General features: G+C 39.7%; 1 protein-coding gene and 1 pseudogene across 2 annotated transcripts; both read right to left on the reverse strand.

The window, feature by feature from the left end:
• Window positions 1-130: 130 nt before the first annotated feature.
• Window positions 131-6899, reverse strand: LOC116705840 (arachidonate 15-lipoxygenase B-like; annotated as a pseudogene).
• Window positions 6900-7894: 995 nt separating this feature from the next.
• LOC116706528 (F-box only protein 30) lies at window positions 7895-12915 on the reverse strand. 2 transcript variants are annotated; one of them, XM_032543417.1, is made up of 3 exons: window positions 12796-12915; window positions 9138-11280; window positions 7895-8684 (listed from the first exon to the last, which is right to left on the reverse strand). In XM_032543417.1, exons 2-3 carry the CDS (start codon window positions 11220-11222, stop codon window positions 8490-8492), a joined length of 2280 nt encoding a protein of 759 aa, XP_032399308.1. In that variant the 5' UTR covers window positions 11223-11280; window positions 12796-12915; the 3' UTR covers window positions 7895-8489. The 2 variants fall into 2 exon arrangements, with proteins under 2 accessions (XP_032399308.1, XP_032399309.1); XM_032543418.1 differs by lacking the exon at window positions 12796-12915 and adding an exon at window positions 11663-11739.
• Between the last annotated feature and the right edge of the window lie 2782 nt (window positions 12916-15697).

Raw genomic sequence — 15697 nt, forward strand, 5'->3', positions numbered from 1 at the left:
CAACCTTGTGACATTCTTCTTGGTTGCACAGCAAATGTCAAAGCAAAGTTTTTTTCGAACAAATTTTTAATATACACACATATACTCATGATTTGAAGACCACCCTTGCTGCTGTTGTACTTTTGACCAGTCCTGTATATAACCTAACACACCTAATGAAACAAAGTACATCGTCCATATCAATGAATCTTTACTTTCAGTATACGCTTACAGTGGCAGTTGCAGTACATGAATCATGGCTCAACGTTTGCAGTTACTTGGACAACACAGCTATGACAGCTTGTTTTCTACAGTACAAGAAAAAAAAATGATCTTGGTTAAATAGTGACACTGTTTTCTATTTCTATAGGGTTCAAGTATGTATAAGGCAGCTCGAGCTCAGAGTTCCTCTTGGTAATAGCCACACTGAGGGAGGACAGCTCTGCTTGAAAATCCTCGATCAGACTGCAGGCTCTTTGAAGCGTTGCTCGGGATAAGTACCCAGAGGTACCTGACAAAGGCAAAACCAAAATATCATGTTAGGGAATTGCAATCTATGAAAGGGAGAATTGCAAGTCCAATACCTATGTCCATTTTGATTGGGAAAACACATCAAACTTACAAAATCATACTTCCTGCTGAGCTGCCACACAATGGACATAGTAAGTCCTGCAAATGCTTTATTTGGTAGAGTCGTCAAGATGTCCTCCATGCTTGACTGTCCCTTTGTTGTTGGAGGAGCTTGGTATAACAGCAGTGGAGCATTGGAAATCCAACTTAGAAAATCCAACTTTAGAAGACATACAGCAGCCATTAAAACACAATCACTATTGACCTTAAGCTGTACAATTAAAAGGAATAGCTTGACATTGATCAATTATTCTAATCTACTGTATCTAAGGCATTTGGTTTCTTGCCGGGAGTTGGATCACATGATTGATACCGTGCTCATTTCTGTATGCTACATACCTGTGTAGCTGGCCGTGCTGAGTAAGTTACTTTAACAATTGAATCATTACTCATGACATGTTACTCTTAATTTATAATTCCTTATTCTGTAGAGAGAGAAAAAAAAAGTAAAGTTCCTTTACTCAGCCCAGCAACAAGCCTCCACATCCACACATTTCATCGTCTGTATTAAGCACGTGTAGAAATAGTATACAAAACATTAGCTAAGTTTCCATCCACTTGTCAATAGAATTATCTGAAGGGTTTATAAAAAAAAAGAAAAAGCTGGTGAACGTGTGTTTCCATCCAACGGCTTTAAAGCAATGAAAAACCTGTGCGTAATGACGTCACATGCTGTTTTGCGATCAAATTGTTATATAAAAATTGATAGCAGACATTTTAAGATGTTTCCATTCATTTTCGCACTGAATCGCAAACACAACATTCAAGCAAACATTTAAGAACAAAGTTTCTCTAGAAAAAAAAATAACGGATCGCAGTGTCTAACAAACGATCAATGTTGCACACGTTGCAATAGTGCTTATATGCCAGCTGATAGCGACATAGCAAGCTAGAATTAGAAAACACAGACGCTATCAACACATCACTATGATGATGCAGATGCAACTTGTCTTTTATTTTCCCTCCGGCACCGCTGCGAGACTTTTGAGACGTCTCGCTGTTTGAGTGCCTTCCATTTACTTTGGAGGACATCCCACGGCTTGTCCTAACCTTTGCGAGTTCCTGATAAATTCAAAAAGGTCTCGTCTCCTCGTCCGTCCACTTCCATCTGTCTTTGTCTGTGTTAACCGCCCTGTGTGCAGTCAGAGAGGAAATACTGGGCGGAAATTAAAATTTAGTTTTGTGGCAAGTTACAACTATAAAAAATGACCCAAAACTTAAATCGCAATGCAAGATTTGGCAAATAACGTTTATCGCATAAGCTGTTAATCAATCAAGATAAAATCCGATGAGACCGAACGCATTTCCTGAGTCGATATTCCATCGAATTTTACTCTTTCCATAAAGGCATTTTTCATTTGATATCACTTAATTAGGATAAAAACGTACGGATGGAAACGCTTTTGTGGTTTAACAAGCAGTCAGCTTATGTTGAAGACTTTGCTCATCCCAATCCCAGAAACTGCACAGGTCCAGTTCACACACTATCCAACTCAAAACTAGCCTAGCCTGAAGCTTACCAGTCAATAATGTTAGTGGTCTTGCCAAGATCACACCACATGTAATTAAGACAATTGGAGTCTTGATTATATGCCAACTCTCCGTAAGAAATTGGGATTAATAACTAATGTAATTCATTTTGGACAGAGCCATGCTAACAGTTTCTTATTGTTGTGCAAGATAACCAGCTTCAGCTTTATGTTTACCATACAAACAAGTGTTATCGCTCTTCTCATCCAACTCTGCAAGAGAGCAAATAAATGCATTTCCCAAAATGTTAACTAGGACGCTTTTTTATTTTAACTTAAATGTTGAATTTTTAGCAATACAAAAAGGTTTACCTGTGCACCGTTTACAGCAGCATGCTGAACTGATGACGTGAAGATCACCATAGTGACAAACTTGATAAGTTCCTCCACAGTTTGAAGGGATTCCTGTCAGGAATGTTGATGTTAAAAGAAATCCACTACTATACAAACATAAAGCCAATCCCTAACAACAAAGCATTGCCCAGTTTTTTGTACAATTTGCTATCTAAAAATGTTAAGGTCCATAATTTCTATTCTCATCCTTTACCTTCCCATTTTAAGCAAGTTTTAAGTCTGTAGGTTTAAGTGCAAATCATGTGACACCATTTTTGCCATCCATCTTCAATCTATCCCCTCTTGATAATTCAAGATAATTTCATAGCTAAAAAAAAAAAATGATATTAGGCCCGTCTTTTGGATAAAGGAACACATATTTATGCAAGCAGAGGAGAATATACCCGACCAATAGACAAGTGAGATACCTGAGTCACCATTTCCCAGAAATCCATAGTAGAAGATCTCATTGATCCATTCCTGGAGCTCAGAATCTGCAGACACTTCACTGTCAGATGGATAAAAATATGCCACCATTGCCTTGACAAAGCTGAGGACAACAATAGGTGTTTCAGCATCAAAATGTTTTATACATTATATTGAAGTTGAATTATGCTTGACAATAGCCATTGAGGGCTTTACAACATGCTGACTAGACAGGTTGTGATAACAGATTCTTAAACCATATCTAGTTTGAGTATTTGTTTCCCCATTAATTTGTATCTAATGTGCCAAACATTTGATCCTCAGTTCATGAAAGTGGGTCGACTGCCTGCCAGACTATAGCCGCGAAGTTCCACTTCCGGATGCATGTCTTTTCAACGTTGTCCCTTTCTTTGTGTTGGAATTTTAAACTCCAGTCGATTTCTGAGGACTATGGTTAACTGCCCCCTCAGATCTCTGCAGGGTAAATCCAGACAGCTAGTTAGACTATCTGTCCAATCTGAGTCCTCTCTCGCACGACTAAAACATTTGAACTTACACGTTCCAAATATTGCCGCCCATGTCGATTGCAATTGGTTTAAAGAAATGCCAATAAACCAGAGCACGTTTTTCTCCCATCCCAGAATGCTGTGTGGACAGCCAGACCCTCCTCTGCAGCATGTAGAGGATGGTCTGGCAAAGTGAGACTAACTGCCAGCAGGCAGAAATTTACCTGTTGATGATGCTCCATAATCTCAGTGCATCATCTCTGTAATAAAAGGTACTGACTCAATTCCTCTAGTAGCAATGTTTTCAGGCAGGCAGAGGGAGGTGTATGTTGTTTTGGAGAGCCCCCTTCTAATCAGTTCTGTTACTCCGTCTGCTCCAAGTGAAGACTGAAAAATAACAGGCAGTTTTATTTAGGTTTTATTTGGTATAGTATTCAGTATAAAATACACTAATGTGGTCTTGTTATAACATTTTCAAACTACAGACACATCAATTCAAATTACACTATAGCATGTTACTGGTCATGATCATATTTAAATCAATTTATGTCAATTTCTAAAATATATAAAGTTTTTTTTAAATAGTCACATTTCCAAGAAATCTACCAGGCCCATAAAGACGAGCACGAGAACGGATGTTTATATGGAGGGTATGTCGATGATGGGGGATCAGCAGCTGTTAACCGAAAAAAAAAAAAAAAAAAAAAAAAGGGACACTGGTGACAATCATGAATATTGAACAAAGTTAAGAACAATCTTTGCCAGCAACACTTCACTCAAAACTCTTGCAATGGGATCCCTCCAGCCACGGAACCAAAGCTGACCAGTTTGTGTGTGTGTGTGTGGTGTGTGTGGGGGGGGGGGGGGGATGGCCCCTCCCCTACTTTCTATTGCTCTAATTCTGGCGCAACCACACCCGTTTCCCAACTTGACCTTCCATTTTGATCGCAACTACACACTTGCAAAGTTTTGTGACTACATGCTGAACTATTTTCACAGTGAAAAAATCTGGCAAACTGTTTCAAATTTAAAAACTGCTTCTGTGTTACTTACACAGCTGCAACAGCGCTAATACTTGGGACTAAATGTGTGTGTGTGTTATGGCAAAATGTTGTCTTACACACCTACCACTGCCGTTGCCCCCTTCCCCCCACACACTTAATGCCCCTGGTGTAATTTGGCGTCTTCAGGACCACATTAAGCCATGATGACTCAAAAAATAAAGTACTACCTTGTAGAGGGGGTGAATCATTGGGAGGTTGCGAAGTGTTGCCATTGTATAAACTTCTGCTAGTAGATGAGTTTCCTGCAAATGACTGATCAATTGGTTATAGAGGACATCTGCATTCCTCACATATATTTTGGCTAGCAGCCAGTCAGACTTCAAGTCGCTAGGCAGAAAAATCGGGGTCTCCTCGGAGGGCTGCTGAGGTAGGAGGCATATTTCATTTTGCAGAAGGTGATGAGAAAAAAAATAAAAAAATAAAAAAATGTGAGAAGTAATTCATGAGATATAAAAGAAACCTGAATTGCAATGGGCAGCAGTTTCTTTTCTGTATGTAGGTACAGCAGGCAGAGAGCAGCAGTCAGTGCTACCGGTTTACCATCAATAACTCTCGTAGGTAGACCATCCATGATCTTGTAATCATTAATGAATATATTGCCTTTCTATAAAATTGAAATTACTATTGTTTAGGCCTTGTATAAAAAGGAAAAACATTTCTTTAAAATATCTAAAAAACATCACAAAAATCGTGCTTATTGTACCTTCATCTCTTCAGTCAAAGAGACTTCGTTGGCCAGAAAAGGTTTGACCATTTCCTCAGTTACAGGGAAGTTGGAGGGCAGCTCTGAGCAGCGTTTGATCATAAAGAGGTTGGCTCCATTAAGCAGCTGGTATCCAAAAAAGTCATCATCTTTCCAGTGCGCCGATACATACTCTGGGACATAAAGAATCTGTTTTTACAGAGGTGTTTCACAGAGAAGTAAACATGCTACTTCAAGAGCCCACCTGAGAAGGGTGTCTTTTTGAACCATGAGACCACCTTCATGGCCTCAAAGCTTTCAAAGTGCTCAGAAGAATCGTTTAGACCTTTCAGTTTGAGCTCTGCCGATCTGGATAAAGCAGTTGTTTTTACTTTTGTTCATTGCACTAGTTATTGGTTATATTGTTCAGCATGTAATGGAAGGAGTAGTATGATTGGAATGCTTACATTGCTTCTGATGTGTTTCCAAACTCAAAGGCCTTCGAGGATGAGAAGCTGATTTCTACAGGAATAGTTTTTGGATCATCAATGTTTAAGACACATGACAATCCTTCTGCATACTTATCCCATCTGTGGAGGAAAACAGAAAAATTAAGACATCCCAAAAAAAATTATAAATCTCAATAACGTTATACTTTTAATTGATATTGATGGACAACTCACTAGTACATTAATTTTTGTTTGACCAATTCCTTTTTTTCTACTAGTCGAGGATGGAGATCTTCAAATGCTTTTGTAGCTGTGTGGATAACAGCCCAGGGATGGATTTAAAACAAAAACAAAAAAAACAAACAATGCACACACCGAAACAAAATTTAATTTCATACAAACGTGACCAAAGCAATATTGCATCATTTTTAGCCTTCACGTAGCCCCTGTGACACTTCAAATGCTTAACATTTATAGAACATGACTCCTTACAAGTGGGAATATACTTCACTGACCTCCCCCCCTCTCAACACAAATCCCCCCCTGGACAGCCAACTGTGACAAGGGAATAGAATTTCATCCTCCTCAGGTGTCTTCACCACGATCTTGGAGCAGAACCAATCCTTTTCTGGGGATTCATGGAATGGATCCCTTTCCAACTTGAGGAGGAGAAGACATCCTAAAGAAAGAAGTGTCGCCACAGAACAAGTTCCCACCTGTGGTTGGAGAGGTTGATGCAAGCAGAAATATTAGCATATACCAAATGGCTCAATATTAATATATGTGCATATATATTATGCCAAACCAATCCATTCCCATACGGAAGTTTTTGTACAGTTATCACATCAAGCACAAAAAAAAAAAAAAAAAAAAATGCAAATTAAGGACTGATCTTTTAAAATTTGCACCAGACCTCACTTAAAAAAAAAAAAAAAATTGCAACAACTGCAATTATTGCGGTTTACAACTTAAATTTCCAGTTTTCTCATCCAGTCCAAAACCGGTCCGCAGAGTGTGCTCAGATTGCCTCTCAGTGCCGATCAGGGTAACATACAAGTTATCAAATGTGCCCGTTTGCAGCGTGCTTCCTGTTGTCACTTCCAGAGTGTACTCAGCCATAGTGCCTGACTAGCTACAACAACTGAAACAAGAAATAGCAAAAATAACCAACACTGGTTACACACGGTTAATAGGTTTTCTCGACCCTCAAACTGTCAAATATGTTGGCATCAAAAATGCACAAACATCATGTTTCTATTCTTGGTAGACAGATGAAGCTCAATGACGAGAGAACACATATGAACCACTAATGGCGTCTAGCAGGAATCCCAGCACCAGTTATCACAGGTGTTGGACATTACCTAATTAAAAGAGTACTGACACCTCGGAGTGTTTCTCATCTAGGAGTGATCAGTCCATCAAAAGGTAAGATTTGGACTTAAAAATGTCAAAACAGTAATAATTTAATTTTGCTCTTATTCTCACAATTAAAAATAAGTGCCATAGTAATGTTAAGCTGTTCTCAGCACCCACATTATTTAAGAGGTAAGTTCTGTTCATTATGAGAGCAACATCCCTACCAACCACTTACATGTAATTACTCAGGGTGTCAACATGGCTTAGGAGTTAAGATGCTGAACATGAACTGCAACATTGCTGATTGGAATACATCAAATTATGTATGTATGTATCTATCTATAATTCATCTCGAGCTTTGCAGAAAGAGTAAACATTTACCTGTGCTGTCAGGTTGCCAGAAAACTCTACTCATGCCATGTACAGTATATTACCATCTCTACAGTCTGGAAGGTATGACTTGCATGGGCAAATGTATTATTGAATGTTGGGTTACTTAATATCTCAATCTTTGGTTCTTTGATAACAGTGTATGGTGTTTCAGTACATATGGGAACCGCTTCTCTATGACCAACTACGCTCCACTGACACATCTGTCTGTGTCAAACCAGGCTCAGGGGTTGCCATTCTAGACCAACTACCTTCTATGTCTATCCAAGGGTGTAAGCTTTGGTGAAACTAATCAATATACTATTTAGGATCATCATATCATCAATTATATTATTCATAGAAATTTTTAAAAAGTCAACATAAGTTATCAAATGCAGAGGTTCTATAAAATGTTGTACTTTTGTTTGTATTTGAATCTAGTAATTTCAATTTTTCCAAAACGGGAAAAAGGTTGAATTTAAAAGGCAGATAAGATATTTTCCTTTTATTCAGGCACCTATGGATAATTTTATATTGAATAACTAAGAAGAACTTTAAAGACCAACAAATACATAAAAGGCTGTAAAGACTTTATTAAATGGTAGCAAATCACATGCGTTATCGGGCTATCCCCATTTTAAAATTAATCTGTTAAGACTTACAAACCGAGACAACAGACTTTCATAGGTTGACACCCGCTATAGTGATCAGAAAGACTAGATCCTTTAGGGTCACATATCAACAAGAGGAAGTGGCAAATCTTTATTAAAGTGCTGGCATAACTTCTGACACACAGAAATAATGCAATATAACCAACAAACTGCTTTTTCCCCATGGCTACTGCTAAAAGGCAAGATAGTGAACACATTTATACAGTATATCACATTGAATAATAATATGATAAATAATAAATATATTGTGCATATTTGTCTTCAAGAAAATATATTTTAGTGTTTCAGAATAAGGACGCATTTTTAGCACAAATCCATGCAAAGCTAAATGCTTAATATGTTTCTTTTCTCCACATATGGGCCACCCACAACAACAGACCTTCATTGTGGCAGGTAAGGTGTTTTTTCATTAAGGCTTCTTCATAATCTACTGGAATACAGGAGAAGTTATTTGCTTCTCGTGCAGCTACAGTACGAGAGATCAGCGTTGTTTGGTCAGGTGTTTATGTGACGCAGGACGCGACGCAGCGATTGTCCATCTCGTGCAGTACACATGGCAGGAAGGGGAATAGGCTCGGTCTTGTGCTCCACTATGTTCAAGTGGCACTTCTTCAGATGGTCCGACATGCTGGGGAGATTAGTGAAACCCCACGACAACACAGGGCTGAAGGCAGTGCTGAATCTCCACACCTGCATTAGTAAATAAAAAAAGATATCAGAAAGAAGAGGGCATTGGAGATCAACACGTTTAGAGGGGGCTCCTATTGATTTGTTAAATGCCATTTGTTAAAGTCATGTGTGAAAGCACACCCAAATCCTAAAATGTCCTTCTAGATCACTGCTTACAGAAATGTACAAAATGTTTAATTCCAAACATACATTTTAAGCTTGGGGGGCACTACTTCACAAAAAAATCTCTTTAAAACAGCATTGTAATAGTTATTCTTTGTGTGCTGTTAAACATATGGGCAGTTATTTTCATTGTGCACATAATATTCATTCATCAGCTATTTGGAATGTTGCCTCTTGCAAAAGCTAATGCATCTTTGTAACTGTTTTGAAGAGATTCATGCATTACAAAAATCCAGGAAAAACATTGACATACAGTAAGTTTACAATACAGGGTACACGTTTGCAACTCACCCTATTTTTGATCTGCCATGACACAGTGCCAGGGGAACCAGGGCGTTGTCTTTGCTCCCACTGCAGCTCCACTATGCCCCTGGTCTGGAGGAGACTGGCACACACCTCCCTCATAGTCCGTGATACCAGTGACAGCTGGCACAGGCTGAAACTGTCCAGGAACCCAGCTATGTGCCACAGTATCTCAATGGGAAGACCACTAAATTGGTCAGACTGGTAGTCACTTGAAAGTTTTGCCCTTGGGCAAGGCTGAACCCCGAAGGACCTGAGGTGCCTGTCATGAACCACTTTGGCCCCTTGGGTGGATGGGTAAAACCTCCGCTGAGAAAATGTGCAGCCATAATATGCCAGCGGGCAGCGGTGCTCCATCCAGCCATTGAGACCAGCGTGAATGTCACCGTGGACATTTGTGAAATGGGAAGAAAACTGGTCCCGGCGCAATGACTGACCACAGACAAAAGGGAACATGTGCTGGTAGCGGGGGTTAGGAGGGAGGTAGCGGTTATGTGGGACTGCCTCGACCTCCAGAGCTTCCAGGACAAGGCCGAGGCGGAGAGTGCGGAAAGGGCTTGGGTAGCAAAATTGGGGGGCAGCGTGGTCGCAAGCAGATGCAGAGGCAATGTCCCCCACTCTAGTGTTGGTTAGCAAGATTGCTGCAGGAAAAGTGAAAGTCTGTGTGCCAAAGTCAACACGGTAGCCATCAACATAGACTGTGTCAGAGATCTTTCTACACTCTCGGGACTCCTCTAAACAGAAGAGCAGTGCTGCTGTGATCAGATCAATTTCTCCGAGACCCATAGGGTCATCATCCTGTTCCAGATCCGAGGTATCTACGGCTTTGTCCTCCATTTTGGGTCGCAATCTATAAAGTGACCTGTTTGGGATGTAAACTATCCGTCCATTAGATAATGAACATTGGCCCTGGCCCCTTAAAAAATGGTAGTTGTGTAACTTATGCTCAGGGTCATGGCTTTCTAAAATAACTAGCCCCTTATCTTCCAGGACCACATGACCAGCCCTCTGTGTCACACCCTGGCTGACATGCGCTGGAGATGCCAGTAGAGGGGTAACTGGCTCCTGAGAAACCCCAGCATTCATGTCATCGTGTACCTCACCAGGGCAGGCTGTCTCCAGACAGGCCTCCATTGCTTCTGACAGTGATCCATTTGTTGTTTTTATAATCTTTAGATCTGGTCCTTTCAGAGCCCCATTTTCTCTCAGACAACTAGAACAAACACTCTGCTCCTCCATCTCTCTATTATTCAAACCATCAGCTACAGGCATTTGGTCTTCCAGTCTAGTCTTAAGGTCTCCATTGCTGCTCTGTTTACTCTTCTGCATAGCTTCTCCTCTGTTCACACACTCTGTGCTGCTGTCAACAGAGTTGGCACTACTGACAAAGTCCAACGCAGCAACTAAGCTTCTTGCAGTCTCCACTGTGGCCTCGTAGAGTTTACCGAAGTGCTCCTCGTTCAAACCATTAATTCCACAGGCAATTCTCTCCTTTGCTGAGCCTGGTGGGGGGGGGTTTGGCTCATGTGAGGATATTGACTGTATAGGTGACTCAATAATGGTGGAGGCCTCAGAGGCAGATGTAAGCAAAGCTGAATCTGTTGCCCTGTTCTCCTTAGTAACAGGGACAAGTGGCTCTCCTTCAGCAGTTGGAGCCATGGCACTCACCTTGAGGGACTCGAGTAGTGTACGCTGGTCCTGAAGAGCAAGTGCCATGTCCAGCTGCTCCACCTCCTCCACCCCGCGGCTCAGGTTCTCATAGGAAGTATAGTCCAGGCAGCTAACTGGCCATCTGTTCCACTCCATAGTGCAGCACACCACTCCAGCTGGACACACTTCAAGGTGTGCATACATTTGATTGCGCACGAGGGTGGAGGGGCAACCATAGCCACTGTTTAGGCAGGGTACTCTCATCAGTGGGCACATAAGGTGATGCTCATCAACTTTGCAGGAGTGAAATACAGCCCCACACACCAGAGGACAGGTTATAAGATCACAAGAAATGCCTGGTTGAGGTCTGACCATGCATCTCTGATTTACACAGGACATACAGTGACCATGGCCCTCCTCCATCTTCAGACCTCAAGGGGTGGAAAAGCTTTTGAGGGTGACTGTGAGAAAATCCGCTGTCCTGCCAAATAAGCAGAAAGAGAAAATAATGTCAGTGTATTAGAGATGTGATTAGGCAATACAAAACAAGCAGGCAAATACAGGAAGAAAGATCCAAAACTTGTTACAAGGTGGAGCCTGCAAATCTGGAGAAAGATTGCTGTTAATCTTTTGCCATTTGTGGTAGAAGTAATTTAACACCTAACATCCTACTCATATAAATACATTAGCAAAGTCTGTACAATAGCACTACCAAACAAACTAAATTGTGAACCTAAATTGTCTAAGACGCTGGTGTTGGTCTCTCGCCATGTCCAAAACCTGCACAACGACAATGAAACAGCACCCCACACGATTGTGGAAGCTAAGTGCAGTGCACCTAAAAGGCTGTCTCATCCAAATACCTTATTAGGAAGCTTCCCAGCACGGTCTCACGGAGGTCAAAATCTTTCCTTTCTTACATTATTAGGAATGTAAGAAAGAAATTATTAGGAAGTCATGAGCCAGCTCCAGAAAGACCTTAGAAAAATATAATCCAGTATTAAATATTTGGAAAAATAGATTTTGCTATCTCTTTGTGAAGTTAAATTGGCAGGGATGGTTAATTGACTTTTGATCGTTTATACATTCATTGTGTATTTTCCTATAGTTATTATGCAAATGCATAGTATAAGTTCTTACACTAACTGCAAAAAATGGTCTAAAAATATGTATACAATGCATATTATATGAAATTAAAACAAGTATTCGAACAAGTGCCCGAAGAACTCGGACATGACATTAGTTGCAACATGCTTGCCATTGTATTTTGATATTTTTTTGAGATGACTGAGTACTGAGATAATGTTATACAACTGAGATGCTCATCAATGATAGCAGTGCTAAAGTAACTTGGCAGCGTCCGTCTGTTTCCATTAATAACTAATATATGAATATACGTAAATGCAAATTTGAAAAGAATAACGTCTATTACTTCAAAGTCTTTGGCTAGATTTATAAATGCAGCTTGCGTAAACAATAACTGTACATCATGTAACTACTCACTGAGCCATAAATCATACATTTTACCGTAACTAACGTTATAACTTTAACTGTGGTGCCATGCCAGCTTCGGTTAAATGAGTTTTATCAGTTCATCTTAACAAGTGGCCCAAATAATGCGCATACACTGTTGACACAGAGGCAGCTTCCTGCCAGGAATACACAGTAAGTTGTTGTAGCTAACGTTAGTTAGTGTTCCTTTACTCACTACAAACACCACTGTAACAAACCGACGATGACTAGCTTTAGAATATGTACAGTAAAGATACACCCCTGTACTGCAAGCCAGTTGGCTGTCAATTTTTTCCGCAATTGAATCCACTTGTTTTTGTAAAAATGGAAAGCAAACATACCCTGACCGGCTAATGTTGGCTAACAACAGCTAGCCAGCTCGGAAGTTCACAACAAGCTAACTTAGCAAGATAATGTTGGCTTGGCACCATAGACTGTATATTGCTATTTACAGTCAGTGGTTAGCACGCGAGTAGCTTCTCACCTTATCGTTGTGTTGGTAGGAAAACGTACGATACAACTGTTACTGTATAGAATACTGTAGTTGCCTTTCTGACAAACTGCTAATGATAGCTAACTACAATCCTTGTCACTCCACCTCCCCTTTTTTTCTGTTCAAAACTTTATTGAAAAAACACGTTATCCGTTACATTTATCATTACAATTGGCATGAACAGTAAAGGGAAAAAATAGAATGAAATATCTTTGTGTAGATAGACACCGCTTTGTAATTTAAAAAAAGCAAAAATGTAAAGTCTGGAAAAAATAAAATGTTTTAATAAATTATTCACCACAGACTGTATAAAACATTGTGTAATATTACCCCAAAGATCAAATCGTTTACACTGTAATTAATTGGTGAGTCCTTTCATTTAAAATGCATTTGATACCTTCAATTAATAATTTGAAATTGAAAAAAAGAGATTGTATTTTGTGCAGTTCATTTCGAATATATCTATTTCTTCATTTCTAGTATTTGCGACATTTTTACCACCCATAAATAAACGGAACCATCCTAAATACATTCGCAAAGAGACGCATCAGGACAGTTAAGATACATTTATGGTATGGTAGCTGAATTTAAAAGTAAGCTCTATGCGTCCATAAATGATAAATAAATCAGACACAAAACAACTCAAAGAAATAATTATTTTTAGACCGTATTATTGCCTACACACTATACAGCCTTTTGCTTTCTTTTTGCAGTGACCAGTCACAAACAGGAGAGGTCACTGTTATACTATTTTTGCCAAGCGGCCTCCCAGCTAGACTGTGCCTCATTTCATTGTCGTTAACTGAGGGAGAGACGCCACGTTTCGAGGTCGGGGTCACCTGCAAAACAGCACCCCTGCAGCTGGAGGCGCTGACTCATCACACATCAGCAGGACAGTGCTTAGCAGTACCGGGTACACTTGTCATGAGGTGTTGAAACAAACCCGTGCAGTCAGTGGGAGGGTGCAAAATGTAAATATAGTCAAAATAAAAAAATGAGTCAGAATTTGCAATGTCTTTTCCTATTAAAAGTTTTATACTGTTTAGTTGAGTAGGCAAATAAAAATTCCCAGTTGTTTAAGTTGTTTATTAATATCATGATTAAGATATTTATATATCACATTTTTAGTTTTAAAGGCCAGTTATATCATGGATCAGGATACTATGCATCCTATTAAAGTTCCCTTGGCCTTTGGAATTAGAATAGCCCCACATCATCACATACTATTCACCATACCTAGAGATTGGCATGGTTTGATTTTAGTTAGTCTAAAAGCTGGTTTGATTTGCACTGAGAGATTATTTTATGGAAAGTTCCCCATGCCTATGTGATGATGTGGGGCTATTCTAATTCCACAGGTCAAGGGAATCAGGATGCATAGTATCCTGATCCATGAAATAACTGGCCTTTGGAAATAAAAATGTGCCTGCTTCTATGGGAATTTAACATAGGGATGTGTATACTTATGCCCAATGTCTTTTAAGGAGGAACATTTATTTATTCACAATAAATTATTAATTCACACAAAAAATTGTTCTCCTTAAAGGTTGGATTTTTTTGTAATTTTTTTAATTAAGGCATTAAGACCAATTTCCAAAAGACACATTTTTAATTCCTCTTTTTAGTCAACTTTAGCATGGGTTAGTACATTTATGAGCACCACTGTATGCTGTATTATAATCTATGTTTAATGGATTTTGAATGAGAACAAAATGCAAACATAGTGATTGTTTGAGATGTTTTCTGTTCAATTTGTGAATACAATTAACCATGAATCCAAGAATGATGTTATGCAAACATTTTTGTTTCAATGGTTTATACTGCTACAGCTGAGGTTTACTTATCTAGAGATGCCTGGCAACCATAAAACAATCTCATACTTAAGTCCTACTGTTAAGGCCAGCAATGGAAGCGAGAGAGTAAGAGACCACCAAAAGGCCTACCATGACAAGACCAGACTCACACACACACACACACACACACACACACACACACACACACACACACACCATGCTTTTCCTATTCCCTTGCAAGTTTAATGTTACATGTTAGACAACTAACCAAATATTTATATTATTTGTGCGGTTGTCATTGTCTGGAAAAGGCAATTAATCCCACGTTGATAAAAATGTCAAATGTTGCAGAAAAAGTGCCAACTTTCCTGTTTTCCCTGAGTTGCACAAAGGAAGGTCTACGATGAAAAATATGCTTGGCAAAAGATTGATTGATGGGGTTTATGTTTTGAGGAAGAAGAAATGTGAGTTAAATTTTTAGATCATCCAGTATTTCACAACCGTGACATCAACATTAGAGAGTAAAAGGTAGAAACACTCCAAAGCCTAAAAACACAATAAAGCATTACAATACCAACAGATATTTAATAACATTTCGTAAATGAATAATTATATAATTGACCGGTTTATGTGGAGCAATACTACATCATCACAATAATAATAATGCCCAAGTCATAGCTGGAAAGCCTGGCGGTCAACCCACGCAGATTGCAGTCCTAGAATAAACCGAGCACCACCGTCGCCCTTTGCCCTGAAGTGTGGCTGCAGCATCCAAGATCATGTCTCTTCTTCTCAAAGATGTCACTTTTATTCAGGGTCAATAGCAGATGCTCGCACCCGAAGCCCCGGGCACCAGCAGTGGCAGCGTCACAGATCTTCCTATAAGTTTATTTGTGATTTGTACCGCCTGGCGTGAGTCACGACAGGACCTTACAAAGTAAACTGCATGCCTCCCGGGAGTGGGCCGTTGCTTTGCGTGATATTACGCGCAGGGTGGAGACTCACTCACTGTCTAGCTGGGCGGGGTTGTTTCAGAAGTTCTATTCAGTGATTGTAGCTCATAGTGGCGGGTAAACTGTTGGAGTTGGAAATAACAATAA

The sequence above is a fragment of the Etheostoma spectabile genome, chromosome 18 (genome assembly GCF_008692095.1).
Source record: "Etheostoma spectabile isolate EspeVRDwgs_2016 chromosome 18, UIUC_Espe_1.0, whole genome shotgun sequence".
NCBI classification, from domain to species: domain Eukaryota; kingdom Metazoa; phylum Chordata; class Actinopteri; order Perciformes; family Percidae; genus Etheostoma; species Etheostoma spectabile.